At 44.5% G+C, this 23,446-nt stretch overlaps 1 protein-coding gene across 1 annotated transcript in view; it reads left to right on the top strand.

Moving 5' to 3' along the window:
* The window catches only part of PLEK (pleckstrin), a 318,328-nt gene that overhangs the window by 272,338 nt on the left and 22,544 nt on the right, over positions 1–23,446 (top strand). The window contains exons 7-8 of the mRNA XM_078649592.1: positions 6,459–6,542; positions 14,299–14,368. Of these exons, the coding sequence (XP_078505718.1) occupies positions 6,459–6,542; positions 14,299–14,368 (154 nt within the window). The remainder of the gene's footprint in view (positions 1–6,458; positions 6,543–14,298; positions 14,369–23,446) is intronic.

Raw genomic sequence — 23,446 nt, 5'->3', positions numbered from 1 at the left:
CATGTGGGGAGTTTTCTTAATCATGAGTGTGCTTGGCCCATCTAGCATGGTGTTAGATGAGGATGGCTTGCCTAACATTAGTCTATACCTCTGTGTGTTGAGGGTTTAGGGGCTGGATTGTTCACCTACTGGATGGTTGGTAGGCTATCTAACCAGGAACTGGATAATTTTGAGGGCTAGGTGACTCTTGTTGCATGCTTGACTTAGATGGGATGGGTCTTGAGCCTGGGTGGCTTACAACTTCACCATCACAGTTCAGTATGTTAGAATGGTGACTCTGTTGGGTGGCAGATGTTTCTGGTGTGGACTTATCGGGTGGAAGGACAGATGGGAGGATGAGCTTTGTTGTTTGTTATTTGCTTTTTTTCCCCTTAAGAATTTGTTACTGCAGAATAAGCCCATCCACCATTGTTTTTCTAATTCACACACATGGCAACAGCTCATGGAATGTTAATGACTGTATCAAGCGGTAGGGGATCCTACAGTTTGCCATGTGTCATTCTCCCACGTCACTGCAATGGCACGAAACCCATCTGTTGGGCACAATTTGCAGCTTGATAAGAAGATACAGGTAGCACCGGACCTTCCATTATGGTTTCCTCAATGACTCCAGAGGGGTTGCAATCATTTTCCACAAGTCCAATCCCAATTGCAGTCTAAATGGTTTAAACTGATGATGCAGGAGGCTATAATATGGTGAAAGATGATCTAGAGGGCTGTTCCTGGGTACTTGTCTTAATATGCAACCCACACAATCACATATCCCAGAACTCACTAAACAACTGACAGATATGCCACAGCAATGGACGGTTATGGCGGGGGTTGGAGGGGTGTTTACATCATAATGACCTAGTTTCTGGATTTGGAAGGCTCAAAATCACTGGATGCCAACAAACCAACCTCCTGGCTCATTGAGTTACTTTGTTGAAATTCTGTGATGTCTGGCACCTCGGGATTCCTAGAAAGAGCTCATATACAGTTTACTTCAATGCCTCAAAATCCTTCTTCTACCTGATTATTTTCTCGCTCTTGGCTGATGTGGTGTGGGATACAGAATCACAAAACCTCTCTAGGGAGTTCTCAGATCACTCTCTAGTTGATCTGCATACGGGATCTTCTTTCATAGGACCCTACGGAATGTGGCGTCTAAATGTCAGGTGGCTGATGGACAAATTAAAAGCAAAGAAATAGACTATGATTTGCAACTCAACTAGGGATCTGTCTCCTCTGTCTCTATTCTGTGATAAATCAGTACTCAAAAGAAGGGCTATAGTATACCTACAACTGATAGCTAGCAGTAGGGCTCACAAACTCCCTACCTTTGAAACAGAAATGTGTAAACTGAAACATGACCACAATGCTAACCAAAATAAAGCAGTTCTCCGAAAACTTGACTGCAGCAGGAAACATCTCAGAATGTTGGCCCTTGATGCCGTCAAATTGGCTTGGATGGTCTCTCGGTGTTGTGCTTACAAATCTGGAAAAAAGGCAGGCAAATTATTCTACTGGCTCTCCAATAATGAGGTTGCCTCCAGACATGTTCTGGCATTTGAGATCTTCACAATGCCTAAGACCCGTGCACCAGAGAAATTACCCACTCTTAACTTTGGGAGCTCCTGAAATGTTCCTTATCAGTGCGAGACATGGAAGACCTATATTTCTCTCCCTCTGTACAAGTTAAAACACTATGAATATATATGTTAAGATCTATGGCAATGAAGGGATTTGAAATATTACTGACTGAAGGGTGCCACAGCAACATTATTACTCTTGGCTCCCCTAATTTGGATGCATAATTAAGGCATTACCTGCCCTGTGGGACCTTTCTCTAGTGTGTGCCCCTCTATTGAGTGTGAGAGCCTTTCCAGGGTGTCACCATAAGCATTTCCTCCTGCCATCCTGTATATATTTATTAATTTGTGGGTAGTATTTAGTAGTTTGTACAATAAATACTTTCTCTTTTTGAAATAAAAGGCAATTCATAATTATTTTTTATAATTTCTTTTAAACTTCATTTACCATTTTAAATATACAATACCATACAATAACACAGACAAAACTGAAGTGCTGATGTTCGGGAACAACACCTTTCTGTGGAGCTACTCCTGGTGGCCCTCCGAATTCTGACCCTCCCGCACTCCAACAGACCAGTCCCACAACCTCAACATTATACTGGACCGCAAGCTCACCATGAAATGCAGTCTGATCTGCCTGCTTCCTCACTCTTCGCATGCTTCGGAAAATCCTCAAAGGACTACCCATCAACACCAGATGAACTGTCATTCAAGCCCTACTCACCAGCCGGCTGGACTACTGCAATGCAAACTATGTCGGAATCACCACTCACCTCCTAAAGAGACTGCAGACCATTCAGAACTCAGCTGCATGGCTCATCTTTGGCATGCCCGAATGGACCTACATCATCCCTCACCTTAAGAAACTCTAATGGCTCCCCATTCAGAAGAGATGCGAATTTAAGATGCTCATTCACACCTACAAAACCCTACACAACCTAGTCCCGGGTTCCATCAACCACCACCTGAGTTTCCACCAACCCTTTGGACTTCTGCACTCCGCCTCTCCTTCCTTGCACACACACCCTGCATCTACTGAAGCATCAGTGGAGGACGCTCCTTCGCCTACCTCACAGCAAAATCCTGGAACGATCCTTCCTTCTAAATTTCCAGAAAAGGCTCAAAACCTGGCTGTTCAACTGAACCCACCCAAAGCAGCAAGGCCTTCCACGCCCGGATACCCTCATGGGTGATTAGCTGCGCTTTATAAATTCCGTTTTGATTTCATTTGGTTTCAAAGCATTGAAAGTTAATATTACAATTACATAATATTATCTCCACCTAGGAACCAGATAACAAGTTAATTCTTCGACATTTTAAAATATGTATTACAAATCCAGTTCAATGGGAAATTCAGAGTTGTAGTAAATATTTTACAAGCGGTACGAGAAAAAAGTCACTTCTTGTCTGCCTAAAGCCTCTAGAAGCCCTTGTGATGGGCAAACAACTGTCAACTAGAAGCTGAACAGCTCATTGATGAGGTGTGAACTTCCTTCCAGAGCTGGGAAAATAGCCTTTGGTGTGGGGAAGTGTTCTATTCCTCTGACAGGATCACCATCTGAGTAGTGCTCAGGAACCTAATTATCTTCAAATAGACCTACCCTGTCACATGTAAATATTGCAAAAACCTGTGTCTGCCTCTTCTTTTGTCCTTCTAGCCAACCAGGGAACTAATCCCAGTGGGAGCGGAGCCTTTGTGAGTGACCACAGAGAAGGGTTTACTCATTTCCCTATCTGCACCTCTAGGGTGGGCACAGGAGCTCTACACAAGAAAATACATGCTCTGCCGTGTTGGAGTTAGGTAGAGAATAGCACTATGAAATTGTTTCTGGTAGGGAACACAGAAAATTGCTGCAGAAGTGGGTAGGGTTACCCCTGGCAATGTTATCCCTTTAGGTTAGGGAGGAGTCACCCTGATCCACATGCTAGTGCCAGGCATGAATGTGGAAACCCTAGGCACCTTCTGCAAAACCGTGCTGGACCTGTGTAACACAGAAGAAGGACAGCACCAGCTGTTAAGACCAGTGAGGAGAACCCTAAGGGCTAGACCTTCTCCCAATTCTAACCAGGGAAAAGAAGTGGACAATTGTCTGACTCCTATTACGCTACAGGCACACAAGAGCTGCAAGAAGCCCACTTTCAAAGAATTGCCTAGCTGACCTGTTTCTACCGGCCTGGGGTCTGCTGGTGGGTTTCCCATGAGTGAATCCTGACCCCCAAGTGCTGTTCCTGATGCCCTGAATCCTTGGTTGGTTCATAGAGTACTCCTCCTGACTAATCCTAAAAGGGGGGACTTAGAAACCTTTTGACAACGTTTCTTCAAGAGAACCAATGTAGGACTGTGACTTACCTGCAGCTGATCTGCTGAGGGTGCATCACTGATGAGATTGCACTTCACTCTCTTTGAGCTTTCCTGCATTCATTGATGACCTCACCGGAACCTTACACTTCAGGACCTGCTGTCTTTGAGCTCCACTTTGGATCTAGCTTGCAGCTCACCCCACCGAAAACAAGTTGACAACAACTTTGTCTATATAAAAGTTTCTAAGTCAGAAGGTAAACTTTACACCTAGATGAACCTGGTCCCTGTATCTGACTGGCAATCGACCACTGTCAGCCTTACCTTTTGAATTTTCCCCAATCTAGCACAACCTATTGACCACCATTGGCACTTTGCAGCACTATTTTTTTTGAAACATTAAAAATTCAAAACTCTATTTCCCTTTATTGGCTTTCTGTTTTTTGGTGATATTTTGTTAATTAAAATATTCACTATGTGTTAGACCTGGCCCTTTTTCCAGGTTTATCCCCAAACGTTTTGCCTTTTGCCGCCTATTTTTCTGACCCTGTTTTTGTTTGCTATAGGACTCTGGGAACTTTAACACTGCTGATCACTGCTAAAGTGCATAAGCTGTCTGTGTACATTGTGATTATGATTGATTATCCATGATTGGTATATTTGATTTACTGGGAAGTCCCTAGTAAAGGGCACTGAGTGTGCCAGTGCCTGTAAATCAAATGCTACTATTGTACTTGCAGCACTGGTTGTGCCACCCACCTGTAAATGTGTCTGAAACCTGCCACTACAGTGTGTACGTTTGCAGTTTTAAACTGCTATGTTGACCTGGCAGGTGCACCCATCTACCAATATATTTTCTTACATGTAAGACACCCCTCAGGTAGGCTCAAGGTACTACCTTTGGCAGGTTGCAGTGTATGTGAATGGTAGAATTTGTACACGTGTGTTACGTGTCCTGATAGTGAAACACCGTGCATTTAATTTTTCACTAGTGAAAGGCTGTGTGTCCCATAGGCTAACATGAAAGCTGCCTTGTAACATCTATGAAGTGTAACTTTCCATTGGGACAAGATTAGAAATGGAGTTTAGGCTCTCTGAACTCAGAATTTAATAACACACCTTTTAGTGAAGGTTTTTTAAATTGTGTGTTTAAAAATGCCACTTTTAGAAAGTGGGCATGTTCTTGCTTTATAATGCTGTGTGTCTCTGCCTGTTTGTGTATTCACAGTCTGGTTTTGGAGTGACAGTAGCTGAGGCTGTGCATTCACTCTAGACAGTCACAAGGGGGGTTGAAGTGTGTCCTGCCTTTCCTGGGTGACTCATCGCTAGGCTGAATAGATCTGGTCTGTATTTAGAGTGGTGGGAGGAGTTTTCACTAGAAGCAGAATAGGCTGTGTCTCCTTTACACTATGCTGTCTCCATCCTATGTGGTCAAGTTGGACCAGATAGGACTGAACTGGTTTGTACTGAGCTCAGAGACTCTGAAACAAAGACTGCAATGAGGAAATGGGGTATAAGTAATGGACCTAAAGCCCCATAACTTTGGATTACTTCTAGAAACAGAAGGACCCTGCAAAGAAGAAGAGCTGAAGAGCTGTGTGAGGTGAGGGGCAGTGCATTTTCTGTGTGAGGGGTGGGTTGGCCTGCAGTTGCTGCTTCTATCTGTGGCAGAGGAAAAGGACTGACTCTTTTTGCCCTGGTGTGTATCCTGCTTGAGATGATCTCCAAGGGCTTATTTAAATAAATAAAACGAATTTTGATGCGCACACTGCATCACCAAATGTGATGCAGTGCGCGCAACGAAATTTGTTTTATTTATTTAAATGTTTACTTACCTGTAAAACTCCGTAATCAATACATTACTACCCCCCACCCTGCCCCTCCCCCTGCCTAAATCACCGCCCTACAGAAACACCTACTTCCGACCACTACTGTTTGCCACCCCAAGTCAAGCGTGTAAGAGTGGTGCAAGGTGTGGTAAAAAACATGAATATGCCATTAAAATGTATAAACAAAGGTAAGGTTAGACTCGCCGGCACACCTATAGATTGTTTTGTTTGAATAACTAAAGTGTTCCATATGTATTTTTGAAAATGATAATGCTTTTGCTTAGATTGCTGTAATTTTTGCAAATTGCAGACAGACAGAGAGAGTGTACCAAGCAGCAGCTAGGCTGGCTAACTACCACAATAAACATGTCCACATTCTCCCCATGAAACAGCCACTCGAACGAATGTTTGGGCCTGCGCATTCCTTCTTTAGTCTTTTACTGTCTGGTTACTGCACTCTGTCCAAAAATGCCCATTTCTACATCTTCTTTGTACCCTTCACAGATGCTACAACACCTCCCTTTGGGCTTTCTGTTGTCACTCTTTCGAAGTGTTAGTCTATGTTCAGCGGGTTTTCCTTTTCCATGTTAAACATCCATGCTTGATCACTACAGTGAGAAGACCCTTGCCATTAGCAGGATTGATTGTAATTTATGTTTAACAGTGAAAATATTTTTTCTCTCTTCATTGTATGTGAAGTTATTCTTAAGGTCAATAAACGTGTTAATAATAATGCCTTTTGTAATCTATTTTAAGGGACATCGGAGAAAAAACTGGAAAGTGCGGAAATTTATTCTGAGAGAGGACCCTGCATATCTGCATTACTATGATCCTGCTGGGGTGAGAGCCTCTTGCAAACATCTTTAGTATAATGGACTGCATTTTATTCATCTAAATATTTAAAGTGCTAAATATATCATTAGCGCCATAGCATTTAGCTATGTGCTTGTTTATGATAAATCATTCAGACCCTGTTTAAAGTTTGGCAGGAAGAGATGATGGGCACAATTCCTGCTTCATCTTTCCCACATGCGTGATTTAGAGGTTGGCGGAAGCAAGGTGTCTACCAAGCTGGGCTTTTAAAAGGTGCACCAGGTACAAACAATCACAATGAGCCGTATTATAATGTATACACTGCCCCGGGGGCGGCCACGAACTTGCGCTGCCCTGGGGGCAGCGCATACATGTGAACGCACGGAGACGCTGCTCCCTGTTTTCACAGCGCAGGCGGCACCTGCCTGCACTTTTACAGGGTAATAGAGATCCCCTTGCAGGCGGGTGCAGACACTGACTGCGTCCGCCTACAGGGGGATGTCTGGGGGGTCCATGGGAACCCCGTTGCCCCCTGCGGAGGGCTGATATCAAGGGGCACACTGACAGTGCGCAACCTTTTAAATGGCGCACTGTCAGTGCGGCTCCTGAGAGCTGCTTTGACTCTGCGCCCGCTTCTGTAATATGGCGCGGGCGCAGAGTCAAAGGTATTCACTCATTTGCATAGGGCACGCCCCCATGCAAATGAAAGAACACCCTCCATAGGTAGTGCTGGAGCTTAAAGTGCACCAGAGCTAATATAGAAGGGGACGCACAAGCGTCTGCACTCCCTTCTATAATACTAAAGGCCTTGGGACCTGCAAAGCGGGCACAAACGTGCTTTGCGTCCCCGGGGCACTTATCATAATACGGCGCATGGTGTAAGAATTCCCCCTCCCCCCTTGACAGTGGTACTCTGTTATAATGTGCACCCCTGGGGGGTGACTCATATTTGCGGGTGGTGATATATCTGAAAAGAGCTGGCAGTAGCCTTCCTTGTTTCCCTCTCTGGAAAGCCCTCCATGGTAGAAACCTCTGGATTCCCTTAGGCAGGTGAAAGGGGCAAAAGATCCAGTTAATTTAAGGGGCATAATTGCTAAGATTACTATTCAAGTAATGTGTAAATGCCTCAGGGTTTAGAGGCGCCATTGAGCATTTACCTGGCTTCAAGTCATGAACAAATCTTCAACACAATATACTGCATTTTACATAAATATATTTAATGTGCACACCCCAGTCAACACAAAACTCTTAGCAGTATGTGTTTTAGGAAACTGTATTTTTATGTCTGATAAAACATTCTGGGCTCACATCTTGCCAGCCGATTTCAAAGTATTGGCAGTGGTGAAGATGCTGTCATCTGCTGGTAGAATTCCCAACTGTGGGCTGAAGGAAGTGCCCCAGAAACACAAAATGGGCACGTGCTCCCGTTTTGTGCGCTCCCAGGGCACTTTGGTATTACAGACGGGCCACAGATGCTTGTGTGGCCCCTTCTGTAATACAGATAGTGCTGGCGCCCATGTAGCGCCAGTACTATCTCAAGAGGGTGTTCGCTCACTTGCATGGGATTGTGGCCCCACTCCCAAATGAGAGAATCTCTTTACCTCTGCGCCTGTGCAGTGTTATGAAGAAGCGCCAAGGCAAAGCAAAGAAGCTGTCAGGAGGTGCACTAAAAGTGTGCCACAAATCATGGCACACTGTTAGTATACCCTGATGGCAGATCTCTGGAGAGGGGCACATCCCCTGGCAGGCGGGTGCAGCCATTCACTGCACCCAGATGCAAGCGGATCTCTGATCCCTTCAAAAAGTGCAGGTGGGTTGCCACCTGCACAGTAAAACATTGAGCAGTTTTGAAGTAGTCGCTCCATATTTCACTTGAATGTGCTACTCCCAGGGCAGCACAAGTTCACGGCTGCTCTGAAGGCAGCACATTCTTCATAATAGGGCACACCTTCCCTATTTGTGCATGGCACACCTATTTAAAGGTGAGCCATGGCGCAAACGGCAAAAGTATGCCTTATCTGTAATAGGGCTCCATGTCTTCTCTCGTGACCTGCGGTAGTTAAAATGGGTAATGTATGTGCAGACAGCATGGAGGATAGTGAAATATTCCTTGGTGCTTGTTTTCTTTTTTTTTAACATAAAAGTTTATTGAAAAGAAGACAGAGTCAAAACATCCCTTGCATACAGCATGACAAAGTAAAAGCCAGATATGGAGCAAAAATCACGGTACATCAGTGCACAAACATATCCGATACATTCAGAAAGCCAAAATAGGAGCAAGATACAGAACAAATATATTGGTACATCAGTGCACAATTCAAGCTACGGGTCCATCCCTGTTAATGGCCAATTCCAACGTCGTAGAGTCACATAATTCACCCCTGTATTTGTTCCAGTGTCCCCACTTCTTGTCCCATTTTTTCGGGCAACCTCTCAGTTTAAAAACAGTTTTTTCTGCGAGCATACAGCGATCCAACTCCGCCATCCAACCGACCACCAGTGGTCTGTCAGCAGAGCCCCATTTCATGGCTATCGAGCGTTTGACTAGTAGGAACCCCAGCCCACTGTAGTTCAAGTTCACTTAGGTCCGTGGCCTCCCATATATTAAGGACACATACTTTCGGTGAGAGCGGAACATACTTACCCAGTGAGTCCCTCATTTTGCGTATCGTCCCCCCCCAGAATTGTTGTATTACCGGACATTCCCATAAGACATGATAAAAGGTGGCAGGTAAGTCACAGCCCCTTAAACAGAGATCATCGGGACGTCTACCGATTCTGGCCAACAGTGTAGCCGACATGTAGGCCCTATGTAACACCCTCAATTGAACAAGTCTGAATCTGGGGTTAATTGCTGTCTCTCTAGGGGACATTAGAGCCGACCGCCAGTCCTCATCCTCCAGGGGACCAAGGTCTGCCTGCCATTTGTCTCGTAGGGACTGAAATGTGTTAGGGAGATTGTTACACAATTTTCGGTAGGTGTAGGAGATAGCTTTTGAGGGGAGAGGTTCCGAAAACAGTCTGTCCTCTAAGGGGGATGTTTCAGGTATGGAGGAAAGATAGGGTATAGCAGTGAGGATAGCGTGCCTGATTTGAAAGTAACGAAATAATTCTGTTCTTGCAAGAGAATACCTGGTGCGCAAGTCCTCAAATGTTAGTATTTTGCCTTTGTGAATGAGGTCTCCCACCGTCGATATACCTATAGTGTCCCAGCGGTCGAATCCCAGGTGGAAGCAGAGGGAGCCTAATTGTTGCGAGGACCACAATGGTGTCGCCTTGGTGATTTTGTTCGACCAACCTAGGCATCTGTTGGCCCTGTGCCAGAGTGTAACTGTCTGCGCCATTGGTCCCACGTATCTGTTCCTGATTGGTTTACTGTAAAGAGCCCCTAGGTAGCCCTCACGTCCCGTCTGACATCTATCGAAGTGGAAGGCTGGGTTGAGTGGTGACCCATGGATCCAATGGTTGGTGGCCACCAGTTGTGCTGACCAATAATAAAGGCGCAGGTTAGGCAAGGCGATTCCCCCATCATACCAACTCTGGGTAAGCTTTGGGAGGGCTATGCGAGCTGCCCCGCCATCCCACAGTAAAAGTCGTATGTCACTTTCCACAGCGTTGAAATAGGAGTCAGGGATCAGGAAAGGACAGTTCTGTAGGGCATATAAAAAAACGCGGGAGTGCCAACATCTTAAATAAGGCTGCCCTGCCCAGGAGAGAAAGCGGGAGGGACCGCCAGTGGGCTACATCACTGTGTAGTCGACGCAGGGGGCTCAATAAATTCCGGTCATAGAATAAGGAGGAATCTGGGGTGACAAATATACCAAGGTATTTAAAGCCATCCCGGGCTATAGTAATAGTAAATCCTCGGGGTAAACGAGGTGGGGGGCCGTGTAATATGTACAATGTTGATTTAGACAAGTTAATCGAGTAGCCTGAATATTTCCTGAAGTTGGTGAGGACATGTTGGTGCTTGTTTTCAGTATGTATTCTGTGGCCAAGGTTACCATAGGAATTAGCGTTTTCAAAAGGGAGTGAGCAATCCCTGGGAATCAGCTTCCCCCATGCTACAACAGACATTTAGAGCATGTTTAGAGCACACATTCGATCCCAGCAAGCCAGTACCTCCGATTTTGCTCACAATTGCCGAATAATAAAGTCGCCTCCAAAAGCAGGAGTGGCCAATAGTGCTGGACGTAAACATGAGTGAAGGTCCATCTTTTAATTGGGTCCACAGTCACACAAATTATGAACTGGAGACTTTGTGGAATGTACTGTAACAAAGCTGCAAGAAGGTGAATGGCAACACATCTTTCAATGTATGTATGTGTATTCATATCAGGCTTTTTAAGCATTGCCATAGCATTGAGAGCTTCATGGTTTTTTCCAATGAGCAAACTAGAAATGTGCAATTTGCACAGCGGCTGGTTTTTGAATGAAAATGCAATTTGTGATGCTAACTACTACTAGTAGTGGTACAAAAGGGGGTGGTGATGGATGGAGCATCTGAACCAATCAAACACTCACACCCAGTCAACAGATCTGGGTTTAATCCATCACCGTTCTTTAGCCCACTTTGCCACCCCAGTTCAGACATGGCCATATGCAAATCAGTCTGACCCTGTGCCTCTTGGGAACAGTCCAGCCCGAACTGCCAAGCCATGCCTTCCCTTGACCGGAAACAAGCTTCCGAGGACCGGTTTCTGGTCCAGGGAAGGCATGGCTTGGCACCCCCTTTTGTACAACTACTACTAGTAGGCCATATTGTAAATTCCACATTCTCAGGGCTCTGCAAAACAACCTACCAAACGAATATTAATTAGATTGGTCGCAGTTTGTAACCGCTGAGATTCGCTATAATTGCCAGGATGGAAGCCTGCAAGGGACAGCAGACCTCAGTCCCTGAATTGGTATCCCCAAATGGGAATTTCTTTTTTAACCCCTTCGGTGCTGATGACGGCTCCCGGTCGTCATCAGTTATGGTGGGCAGCATGTGCTGATGACAGCCGGGAGCCGTCATGACCACGCCCGTGATCGGAATGTGCTGCACAGGCGCAGAATTCCGGCCGCAGCCAGGGGGTTAAAGGCAGCCCATGTTCATCAAAGGGACCAAAGCTGCTTCTTAGAGTAAACGTTTTCTTTTTGGGGAGACATTGGGTAAAGTAGGCAATGGTCCTTTGGACCACTTCCTCCTCCCCACCAAGTCCACAGTCTCGATTCCCAAAGTGGAAGATGCCCTATGGGAATGCTTCCTTTTTGCAAATCAGAAACTGCCCCCTTTGAGGTGTGGTATTGATACAATCCACAAGAACCGCATACCGGAGGGGCAGATACTTCTCAAACCCACCTCCACCCGCTCCTATTAGTGATTCGGACAGAATTGCAAAAACTCTTTTATGAATTGTAAAGATTTTTCCTTAACTCTTTGCTGCCCGGGTGCAGGTAAGAGCGGGGGGGGGGTGGAGGGCGTTGGCCGACTTGTTTGAGAGGGGTTGGATGACTTGTTCTCGGGGCGAGGGTGGTGGTGGTAGTCGACAGACACTACTCCCACTGCCCACAAAAACAGTGTTGCCTGGGGTGGACTGCCCCCCCCCCCTCCCCAGCTACGCCACTGGCTTTTATAAATAGTAAAAACTTAATTTGATGACAGAAATCCTGTGTACATGTAAATCACATGTTTTTGCCACTGGCAAAATACCCTTGTATATCAAGTCCTTATAAAGGACTCACAGCCCTAGTAGTTTTTGAGAATTAAATGAGAATTAAAGTATAAAAATTATAATTTTTTCTTAAATATAATTAAATAATTTGAATGTTTTTAGGATACCACATTGCTTATAAATCTATTGCTAGATATGTCTTTATTTATACATTCAGCAATGCATTTGTTCAGTCCTGTGTATATCTGTGCTTTACACACCTCACTGTAAATAGCGACATGAACATGGCATAGCTCATGCTGTGAATTGAAAATCTGAGCACAAAAGACTAAAACCGTGCAGTGAGACAAAATCTCAGTGCACAGTGGTAAATTTGGGCTTGTTCAATAGGTCCTGAACCAGTGTGCTCACAACTGCTCTATAGTCTGTAGTCTGCAGTCTGTAGTTTCTAATAGGGCTCCTTGAACAAAGAAAACTACCATCTGAAAGCCCAATGCAGGCTCACAACTGTGTGTAGGTAGCTGGAGGGGAGGGTGAGCATCCGACACCTGCTTTTAAGCAGTCACTGAGGAAAATTCCTCGTGCAACTCACTTAGAATAGTGGTGCGCACAGTAGGGGGGCATTAGGTATAAGGTAGGAACACCACGTGCACTGGTTCGGCACTGGCATTGTGTTGATGTTCCCACACAACTCGCAGTGTTTTTGACCCATTTCCAGATTTACCAAATCTGGTCAACCTGGGAATGCGCCAAAATGAAACGCCTCCCCAGGTGAGGGGGAACGTCCTTTACAACTGACCTTTTACAACGAAGTACCGTTACAACGCAGGTTTAACAACGAAAGTCATTACAACGACTTTCGCTGGAGGGCGCTCTAGGATAGGGAATAGTTTAATTTACTATCCAACACCTTCCCTACTATCCACGGGGACTGGAGTTGGAATAGCAAATTAAACTATTCACTATCCAGCGCGCCCCAAAGCAAGTCGTTATAACGACTTGCGTTGTAAAACCTGCGTCGTAACGGTACGCGTTGTAAAAGCACGCGTTGTACCGTCATACATCCCAGGTGAGGCATAACGAGAAGAAATATCTTTATTTCTCCTTCTTTTTTCCCTCTTTCTGTATGTGCTGCTTTGTGTAGCACACATAGAAAAATGAAAACACCTCTCATGATTGTTTTTGTGCAGGAAGGTGCCCCCTCCTAGACAACAACAATCCTGCCTACAACACCGGCACCCTTGTACCCTGGCATCAGCGCAAGGGAAAAGGACAGGAATGCATTGTATTTGATAACTAGGGCGTATTCTGCCCTTTCCCTGTGATGAAGGTGACTTACTGCACTGCCCTGCTCCACAAAGGTCATAAATATGGCCCTACGAGAGCTATAAGAAATAATTGTTTCCCCAGTTTTCTATTTGCGATTTAAGATAAAAGGAATAGTACTAAAGTATCTTAAAATTAAGTTACTCAGGTTTCTGTTGACAGCTTTAAATAGCAATCCATTATTCTCCCTACATCACCACAGCTCCATCGGGTAAAATCAGACCAATTTTCCGACTCATATTTCCCAGACGCTGTTTTAGTGCACACTGACTAGGCACCTACATATATATGAATTAAAATAGATGCGATATTGTATGTATTTTGAGTACAATTGTTTGTAATTTTAAATTCATATATATCATTCTGGTGCCTTGCACTTAGGGGGGACCAACTATAAAAAAAAGTCCCCAAACAGAATAGGGCCTGATATCATTCATCTCAAAAGTACAGTTCAAAAGGCACTACTGTTTTAGTCTGTTTGGAAACAGGACACCAGAGGGCGACTTTTTACTATTTATCAGAATGATGCTTAGTTTATATATGTTCTGTAATAATAATGTGACCGTACGTTTGAGCTTCAGACTAATTGGAGTTAGCTAAATGGACAAAGAGTTGTATATTGCACCTTTTAACAATAATTCAAATAGAGTTACAGGCCATGTGTAAATTGATGTTATTTATTTATGTCTGCTACATAACATATACGTAAATCTTAGTCTATGTACAATGTTTTCTTCTAAGATTGAAAGAGCGTACTCATAAGCATTTTTTTTCTCCAATAAAATGCATCTTTTTCACAGGGAGAAGATCCACTTGGTGCAATTCACCTGAGAGGCTGTGTTGTAACTGCAGTGGAAGATATTTCAGAGGGTAAAAAAAAAATGATTTTCCCTTTTCTAAAATGTTATGGACTGATTTTGACCAGTTAATGAATGGTAAGGTGTATTTCTAGTGATACACTGTAGGTAGAATGCCAGTAAAATGCTGGTGGGCGGGGTTCAGGGTACCAGAGAACTGATGCCAAGGCATGGGTACTGTGGTCTGTGACACTGACTGTAAATGGAAGCTGATGGGAGAGTCCATGAGGTGCAGAGATCTACTTTAGTTAGTGCTACTTTAGTTCCGGCAGCCGCAGCCCTTGCAGGTAACAGCTGTGGGACGGTGGGGCCGGGTAAGGGGGAATTTCGAGGGATGATGCAAAGGGAAAATTAATTATTTTGGAATAATTCCATACTGGAACTGGAACTGTTAAAATATGGAACAACACAATACTGGAGGATACAGCTCATTGGCAAACTCTTAGCCGGTAAAATAAAGGACTCAGCCAGTAAAAATGAGCAGCCAGACACCAACTCCGAAGGGACAGCTTCTTCAAGTTGCCACAGTGTTCCTGCTTGACCTGCTGTTACGCTTCCAAATTCTAAATTACAAATGTGGATTTACTATTTACTTTAAATTAAGAGATAGATTGTCGCAGGGTTTCTGTTCTCACACAGAACTGTGCACAGAGGAGTGGAACCTCGGCAAATTAGGGTGTCCCAAAACTCACCTTAGCAACCAACTCACCCCTTACCGAGCTAGCTACAGTGTCTCATTGGACATATCAAACTCCCAATGTTTAGACAAACCAGAACATGAACGTACAGTACCTCAGGGTACGTGGGACTCATGAACACTCTTTCGTTATATTATCATTACAAACCAGAACATGGAGTAAAGAAGACACATGTGCATTTGAAATGTTTATTTACTAATGCCGTCTTCTCAGGCGCAGTATCTTAGATAATACAAGTATACTTATTATCAGTAGCAAAATTACCAGCATAGTTACTAAGACATAAAAAGCGAATGGTGACAGCATGTTAACATACTGTAATGAATAAGAGTTAACAACACTTATATCTCACCCACCCTAACACATATATTATATTATTAGCTAAGAAGGTCTCTTTGGGTTGTTTCAGGGCGGGCCCATACCTTAGTGTCCTAGCATGAAAGGAATCACATCAGCATACACCAGCTCTCTCTGCATGTGCACCGCATCAAGTGTGTTCTATGTGCCTCGTGCAAAGCTATATCAATCCCGCCTGAAGCCAGAGTTGGCAAAGGCTGCACTTGTGTTATGACTATGAAGGCGTGGAGATCAGACCTCATAACAATTCCATATCGTGTTGTTCCTGAAACTTCAGCACTCTTCGTGCAGACATAGTTTATTAAGCAAAGCTGATATCAGAGCAATAACATATTATTCTCACATACACCACGGCAAACTACTAGGTTGAAAGCTAAGTCAACAATTAAGTGTCGTGTGCAGAAGTTGCAAGAAAGAAAAATGGCGTTTAAACCTCAAATGTACCTATGCTAACTTAACACGATATAAGGATATACAGGAGCTATATGACACCCCCCCATGATCCGAGAACGGACAAAATATGATAACAGAAGTGCCATCTCATGAGAGCAGAACTCAACAGTAAACGAGCATGAATTGAAATTAAAGATCAAAAAGGTAATGCTAAAAAATAGCCCAAAAATATAATGTGGCTCAAGCCAATAGGCAAGAAAAATTAAAAATTCATGACAAATAAGTCAACGAAATGCTATAAATCAGCAAGTCAATTCGAAACAGTGTCTATGACAAAACTGTATATGAAAAATAAGTAGCAACAGCCTCCAATATGAAGTCACTGTCCTCATCCGAAAACAGTTCAGCCATCCAATTTAAAAGATGAAAGGAACATACGTGTTCCTCCAGCACCGGATCCTCTATAACCATCAGAGGACAGCTCGGTGGGTTTTCAAGAAAACTCAGTTCCAAGAAATTCCGTGCTGCCGACAACACATCCCAGGGACCAATTAGTCCATGTGCCACTGCTAAGGCCATAATCCTCTCGTCAGAACAAACCAACTCGTGAGCAATGATAGGACTCATCAGTTGATTAAAATCGACGTCAGGAGAAACCGGTCCGCAGAGACACAAATCAATGGCCCACTGGAAATCACAGGTCAGGCAGTGAAAGACAGGCTGGACACAGGTGAAGTAGGAGAATCGAAAAGATAATCCATATGCCGTGCTCAATGTCGCCAACGGCAGTGTGCCATAATATTCAAGCATGCGGTTGCGAAACCGCGTCAGTAGCTGTTGCGCGGGGTCTTGCACAGGATGGACATCCATATTTAAAGAGACAAAAAACCACTAGCGCGCCAGCTGCTAATGCAAGTAAAAACGGGAACCCTCCAAACAAGGAAGAAAAAATAGAATGGAAGAAAGCAGGGATGACTCCAAAAATCTTTTCAAAGGAAGTCACGAGACCACTGCTAACAACTTTAAAAAAATGTGCAAGGCCTTTTGTGGAGGATGCGTTAAAGATAGTTCGAACCATCGCTCCGAAATGCAAAGGCAAATCAGTATTCAAAAGAGCCTGAACCTCTGTACGGGTGTTTGCAATGTGAAGCACGAAAGTTTCACGGGCCGAGCTCAAGGCCACCTCTTTCTGGGACAAAAGAGCCCTTATTCTTGCCATGCCGCTGAATTCTGCTCCCAAGGTCGGTATCTGTGGCCAGATGGAAGACGCCCTATGTTCACGTGTGGGAGGATAAAGCACATTTCTGCAGCAAAAAACCCGCTCACTTACTGTTACTATGAAAGGAATACCTTTAATTAACCCACAACAGTCCTCATTATTGAGCATTAAATAACTACCATTCTCTAATAATTTAAACGTGGGGATGATAGCAGGAACTGGCGTGCCCTGTAAAACGCAAGCCATATTCGGCCGGTCCTTGTTGCATGAACCGTGTAACTGTATATGTCTACACATTAAAGAATGATCTGGCGTCTCAGTGCACTCCTCCCCTGTCAGATAAACTTCCCGGTCATCCTTAAAACATCTGTATGTGTATGGGAGCGACCAGACCTCATGAAGGAAACCGCTACCTAAAGGTTCATAACGACCTATGGGTACATATTTCATGCAATTTGAAAACTTATATAAAGCAAAAGGCAGCGTTATTAAACCGTGGATAAGCCACGTTGCAGCAGTGGCTTCAGCCACGGAAAAAGGTAAAGATTCTAACCTTTCAATATGTAACATAGAAAAGGAAGCATCACGCATTGAAAGTAAGCGTTGTTTGTCAGTCAAATTAAACGGTGCAAATAAAGAAGAAACGTTCATGTACCCCCAGGGAACTTTACCCATTTTCAGTGTTTGAAGGGTCCATGCAAACTGCATGATTGATCGTAATTGATTTTGACCATGGTATAATACTGACACTTCATCATGTATAATATCGACGACTGACGACACAATATTATCCAATGTGTAAATTCTAGAGGAAAGCACATTAATGCTATTGTCAACAACTGCAAGCACTTTCTCAAGATTTGCCTGATCAATGGCCCTAAGGCTTGTAGCAGCCTCAATCTGTGATAGCTTCCAAATTTCATTGTAAACCCCATATAACCACCTTTTCGACCTGCCACTAGCCGGGCCTTTAATGAAATCATTCAAGTCCACGTCTGCATTTAGTTTAGAAAGGTGATTCTTAACCGCAGGCAAGGTTGAATGTTTCAGCCAGTTTTGACACAATTTGCCTACAGAATACGATGTGACAGTATGACCTAAGTCAAAACGGGGATCAGATCTAATAGTTTTAAAACCGTCAGTTAAATTCAAAAATCTATGTTGGCAAGAATCAGCACTACGGTGCCAAAGCAGCCAACCCTTAGGATTCACACTGGAAATGTTAAAGGAGGAATTAAGAAGTAGAGTCTGTAATTCTCTAATGGATAACTGAGTAAAATTACTCCAACCATCATATTCCTCTAACTCCGGGAAAGAAGGAGCGTTTAATTTTTTAGAAGTAGCCAATCCAAAGCATGTGGTCTGGGAAATTGTTTCATTCAGAAACAGCATATGATTCGGGATGAGACATGCACGGTGCAAAGCCTCAGTGCCTTGTACCTGCCAGGCCCTTGAACCCCAAACTGATTTAAGGTCTATCGTATCCTTCCATAACTCATAGCCTCCAGTAACTAATTGATCAAGGAAGGACTTGGAATACAACAATTTAGTATCGGTAAGTCTAACCTTGGACATTGGCATTTTTCGAAACTTAAAATAAAAGGACTCGGGATTGGACTGATTAAAGTCAGTGAAGTAAGTATACTTCCTCAGAAATGTTTCAGAACTCCCCTGATGAGGCGCTGGGCAATGTTCCCACTGAGTAAAGTTAACAGTATCCCTTCTGGATGATGTTTTGTGTAAGAAGTGATTGCCATAATGTTGGTAACAGAATAATTCACCATAATTAGCAGATTCTAAATATAAATCCTCAGCATCAAATGCAGCATAGTATTGCAAATCATAAAATAAACTTTCTACAGCTTTGACATCCCAGTCATCAGAACGAATGTTTTGTTTCACCACATCCCCCATATTCACTCTAAGTACATTAGGGACATTAACGACTTCCGTTGGGCCATGAATCTGAAACCGAACTGCATCCCACACGATTCCATCAAGGACAGGCCATGCTGTGATGTTAACCAAAGTCAAGTCTCTTTTCAATCTGTGTGTAGAATGTGAAGAGGAAAGTGGGGCCAAAGTTCCATTTAAATGAGTAATGCAAGTTCTCTCCTCGACATAGTGTCCATTCATAATTCGAAAAAAATAAAACACAAAACCAATTGACATAAAAAGGTAAACTGAAAAAAGGACCAGCCAAATGTAAGTCCAAGGGGGTATCAAAAAATGTTTTTTACACAGGCTAGCATAAACTGCAATTCGAGAGGGTTTCTTCGGGGCAAGGGAAGCAGAGTCAAATGAAAATCTGGATTCCGTGGCTAAACGAGCTTGCAGGTCAGGCATGGACAAATCAGTGGGGTAGGTATAGTCTAACTCATCAATGTTAGTTCGGGGTAAATTATTTAATAACGGACTGGAAACAGCAGGTAATTCGATGGCCACTTCAGGTTCAATATTAGAAGCAGTGGGCATAACTGAATTCCTCACAATGGAAGGACAGGAAACAGCCGGTGTCATGCTAAGAAGAATCGGCCACTCTGTGTATCTTGACATTGTCAATTGAAATAAACCTGTTTTCCTTACGTCCAGGAAGTGGTGGTAAAATGACAGTTCTTGTGCCTTTCACTCCAAGGACTGGAACCGGAGCTCGATAGGAAGGACCAAATTCTTTCTTGTTATCGATCTTCTCCCGAACCAGTTCTCCAACTTGGGGTAGCCAGACAACTACCGGGATCTGCAATGCATCATCCGACGTGGAGGGCAAATGTTCCTTTGCAAGACTGTCTCTGGTCTTTTGTAGATTCTGTAAAACATTGCAATGTTCATCTGCGTCAAAGGAAGTGGCGCGAACCACATAGTCTAGACCGTCAAGGTCAGGGACGTACATCTTGATGCCAAAGAGCATTTCGTATGGGGTCCGCCCACCCAGAGACCTTCTAGGGAGATTATTAAGAGCACGCTGCACGCCATAGAGGTGAGCCAGCCAGTTTCTGCCAGTGCCTATAACTCGGGCTGTCAAAGATTGCTTTAAATCACGGTTCATTCGCTCAACTACACTGTTACCCTCAGGTCTGTAGGGAGACGAAAACTTGACTTGGACCCCCAACGAAGTCATGGCATCCTTGTACGCCTTAGAGGCGAAAGCCGGACCCTGATCCGAATGGCAGGTACCACAGGCAAAAATCCCTATAAAGATACGCAAATCTCTAATGACAGTCCGTGAATCAGCGCTGCGATGTGGCCATACCCACACAAAGCGTGTGCATGAGTCAACTGCTACTAAGATGTACTTATACGCAGTATCAGATGAAAAAGGACCGCAGTGATCCAAATAAACACAACCTAGTGGTTTATTAGAAATGTACAACTGAGTCTGTGGCGGACGCGTAGCAGTTGAAGGTTTAATCTGCTGGCATATGTCACAAAGAAGGACATAATCACGCGTCTGTTTGTACAGTCCCCGCCACCAGAAACGTTGTTGTAATTGAGTTACAGTGGCCGAGACGCCCGCATGCGCAGACGCCACACCTTCATGTGCCGCTGTAATCAAGTCTGCTCTGCGATCCGAGTTGGGAATCAGCCGTTCCCCAACGTCAGGAATTGTCACAAAAGGAACCTTTTCGGGACTTAAGTGGTATTTGTACTTCGAAGGGAATCCCGCAGGATGCTTACTTCCCTTCTCAGAGGCAGCAACTGCTGCCAAGATGTCGCTATCAATCTTGGTTTTTGACCTAGTAACCGCTGCAACTAAGTATGTAGATACTGCTGATTTCGCTGCTTCATCAGCAAGCGAGTTGCCAACAGCGTGAACTCCTACGCGCTGATGACCGAGAGTATGAATCACATAAACGAGTGGCAACATAGCCTTAAGCTCTGCCACTCGAACCCAGATCATTTTATGTTTTATTGTGCTACCTTTGGAATCATGAAATTCATTTTGAATCCAAAAGAACAAGTTCTCATTGTAAGACTGGACACAGTAGAAGAATCACTTACAATCAGAGTAGTAACACTTGGATCTGCGTACTCCAACGCTAGTAAAAGAGCACGAAGCTCAGCTAATTGTGCAGTGCAATCGCCCAGGGGCAACGTGTGTACCTCCCTGGAAATGAATTCATCATTCAACATAGCACCAACCACAATAGCGCATGCGGAAACGTAGGCATGTTTAGAGCCATGCGCAACCTGCGCCGACCCATCAGTGTAAATGATGCAATGGAAGTCCTCCAAAGGTCGCATAGTCAGAGGAGCAGGATGAACGAACTCATACTGCAAGTACTCTTGCGACCTTAAAGAGGCGTCAAAAATAAACGTGACATCCGTGGACGTCAATGACGCTGCCCATTGAATCCACCGTGGGTGCAAAGCCTTCGAATTTGGTACACTGGCTTTCGTGACTGCCTCCAAATGAGGACAGGGTGTTACCACTAACATGCGCTTCCCCTGTGACAGAGCTCGTTCCTTAAGAATCGCCATCTGTACAGCAGTTAAAAACTTTTCCACAGTGGGAAATCGCAATTCAGCCGAAGTGTACAAGTGTGACTTGTAAGCAATAGGTACTGTGTCTCCTTCATTAAAAGTGAGGTACGTGAAACCCACTGTCCCAGGAATTATTCTTATTACCAGGTTGGTGTGGTTATCACGAGTCAGTAAGTATTTAGAAGCGAGCAGATCGGCCTGCAAAGATTGCAAAATGGCCGAATGCTCAGGCAGCCAGCATGATTTTGAAAAAGTTGGTTGTATCAAAGCATACAAAGGCTTGATACGCTGGGCATATTCCGGAACATAAGTTCTGCCGAAATTCAAGAAGCCCAGTAAAGATTGTAATTTCTTCAGTGTCGTAGGAGCGCGCAACTGTGCGCATTTCTCCAGGAAGTGGGGAGCCAATCCTCGACCTTCATTGTTCAGCTCATAGCCGAGGAACAACACTGTGTGTTCTGCAATGTGCGATTTTGCAAAATTAAACTTGTAACCCATATCAGCAAAGTTACAAATTATTGAATTCACCCGACACAGATGCATCCAAATTTCGTCGTCTGTGAGATAAATGTCATCCACATAAGAACATGCATCTGGATCTATACTCTCCAATATAGTGACTATTCTTGAGGTGAAGACTCCAGGACTATTTTTGTAGCCCATTGGAAGTCGCCGGAAGCGTTTTTGCACACCAGCGGACGTAAAACTTGTCCATTGGGAGCTGAAGCTATCCAGTCTGTGTGCATAAAAACCGTTAGATATGTCAAGCGTTGTCTTGAAACGCTTACGCACTAGACTATCCACTAGCGCAGAGCCGTGAGTATTCTGTACTGCACAGTTACGGCAATGCGAGTTCAAATGACGGTAATCCAATACCAAACGATATGATCCGTCAGGTTTGGTCACAGTGAAAAGGGGATTATTCATCGGTGACACACACGTTTCAATAACTCCCTGATATTCTAATTGTTCAAGGATTTCTGCTACGGCAGCTTTAGCTTCACGCCGTATGGGATATTGAGGCTGAGGCTGAGGCTCAGACCGCAAAGGAATTTCGTGGGAAGGAGACAATTTATCCCAACCACATTGGTTGCGGTACAGAGCCGGTGCAAGAGCCCGAGCCCACTCTTCTGCAAAATGTTGCGCATGCTCAGTCGAGACAGTGTGCGCGAAACTGGGAAGGATTACCTCCTCCCCTCGCGGCGCTGCGAGCACAAAAGGTGGGGGCCAGTCAGCCTCAGAAAGCAAAATGTCGTACGTAGACGAAAGGTTCTCCCAAAATACCCCTCTGACAGTACGCTGTATGTCACCTTCAATTAACAGGACAATTTCAAAAAGTCTTTCAGGGGGAGCCAGTCTTGTATCGGCTGTTTCAATTACAACGAACACTTCAGTCGCTGTCACCCTCAGTAGTGGACGCAGCGCCTCTCTGACTATGGTTATCTCCGCCGCGCTGTCCAGCAAGGTCAGAGCCCACGTCAGATTCCGAAGCCGCGTTCTCACTATCTGTGGCATATCGATGCGCTGTTAAGGCTGCGACTTTCTTCTTCGCAAACTGCGGTCTTTTAGGCGTAGAATCCTCCTGCTTCACTGCGCCGTCAGCTTGGCGGGACTGACCACGTCCCTGTTGGCGTCCACGTCCACCCCCTCCTCCACCGGTCTTCGGGGCCGATGTTTCCTGAAAGGAACGAGGAGAGCGTTGATCAGAACCCTGAAATCGATCAGGTGATTTAATCATCGCGCGATCGCGCAAATCATAAACTTTCTCTGTCGGCGCAGGAGTCTGAAGTGCAGGAAAAGAATCCTGAGTCTGCTTATATTGCTTCCCCTGTGTCTTTTTAGTAGGCCAAATCTGTTTTTTGGACTTGGGTTGGACATCTGCAACTGCAGATTGTCCCTGAGGTTGTTTTTTCTCCTTTACTGTAAAATATTTCAGACCTCT

This window comes from Lissotriton helveticus, chromosome 6, assembly GCF_964261635.1.
Source record: "Lissotriton helveticus chromosome 6, aLisHel1.1, whole genome shotgun sequence".
Classification (NCBI taxonomy): Eukaryota; Metazoa; Chordata; class Amphibia; order Caudata; family Salamandridae; genus Lissotriton; species Lissotriton helveticus.
This window is presented reverse-complemented; position numbering and strand designations above follow the sequence as displayed.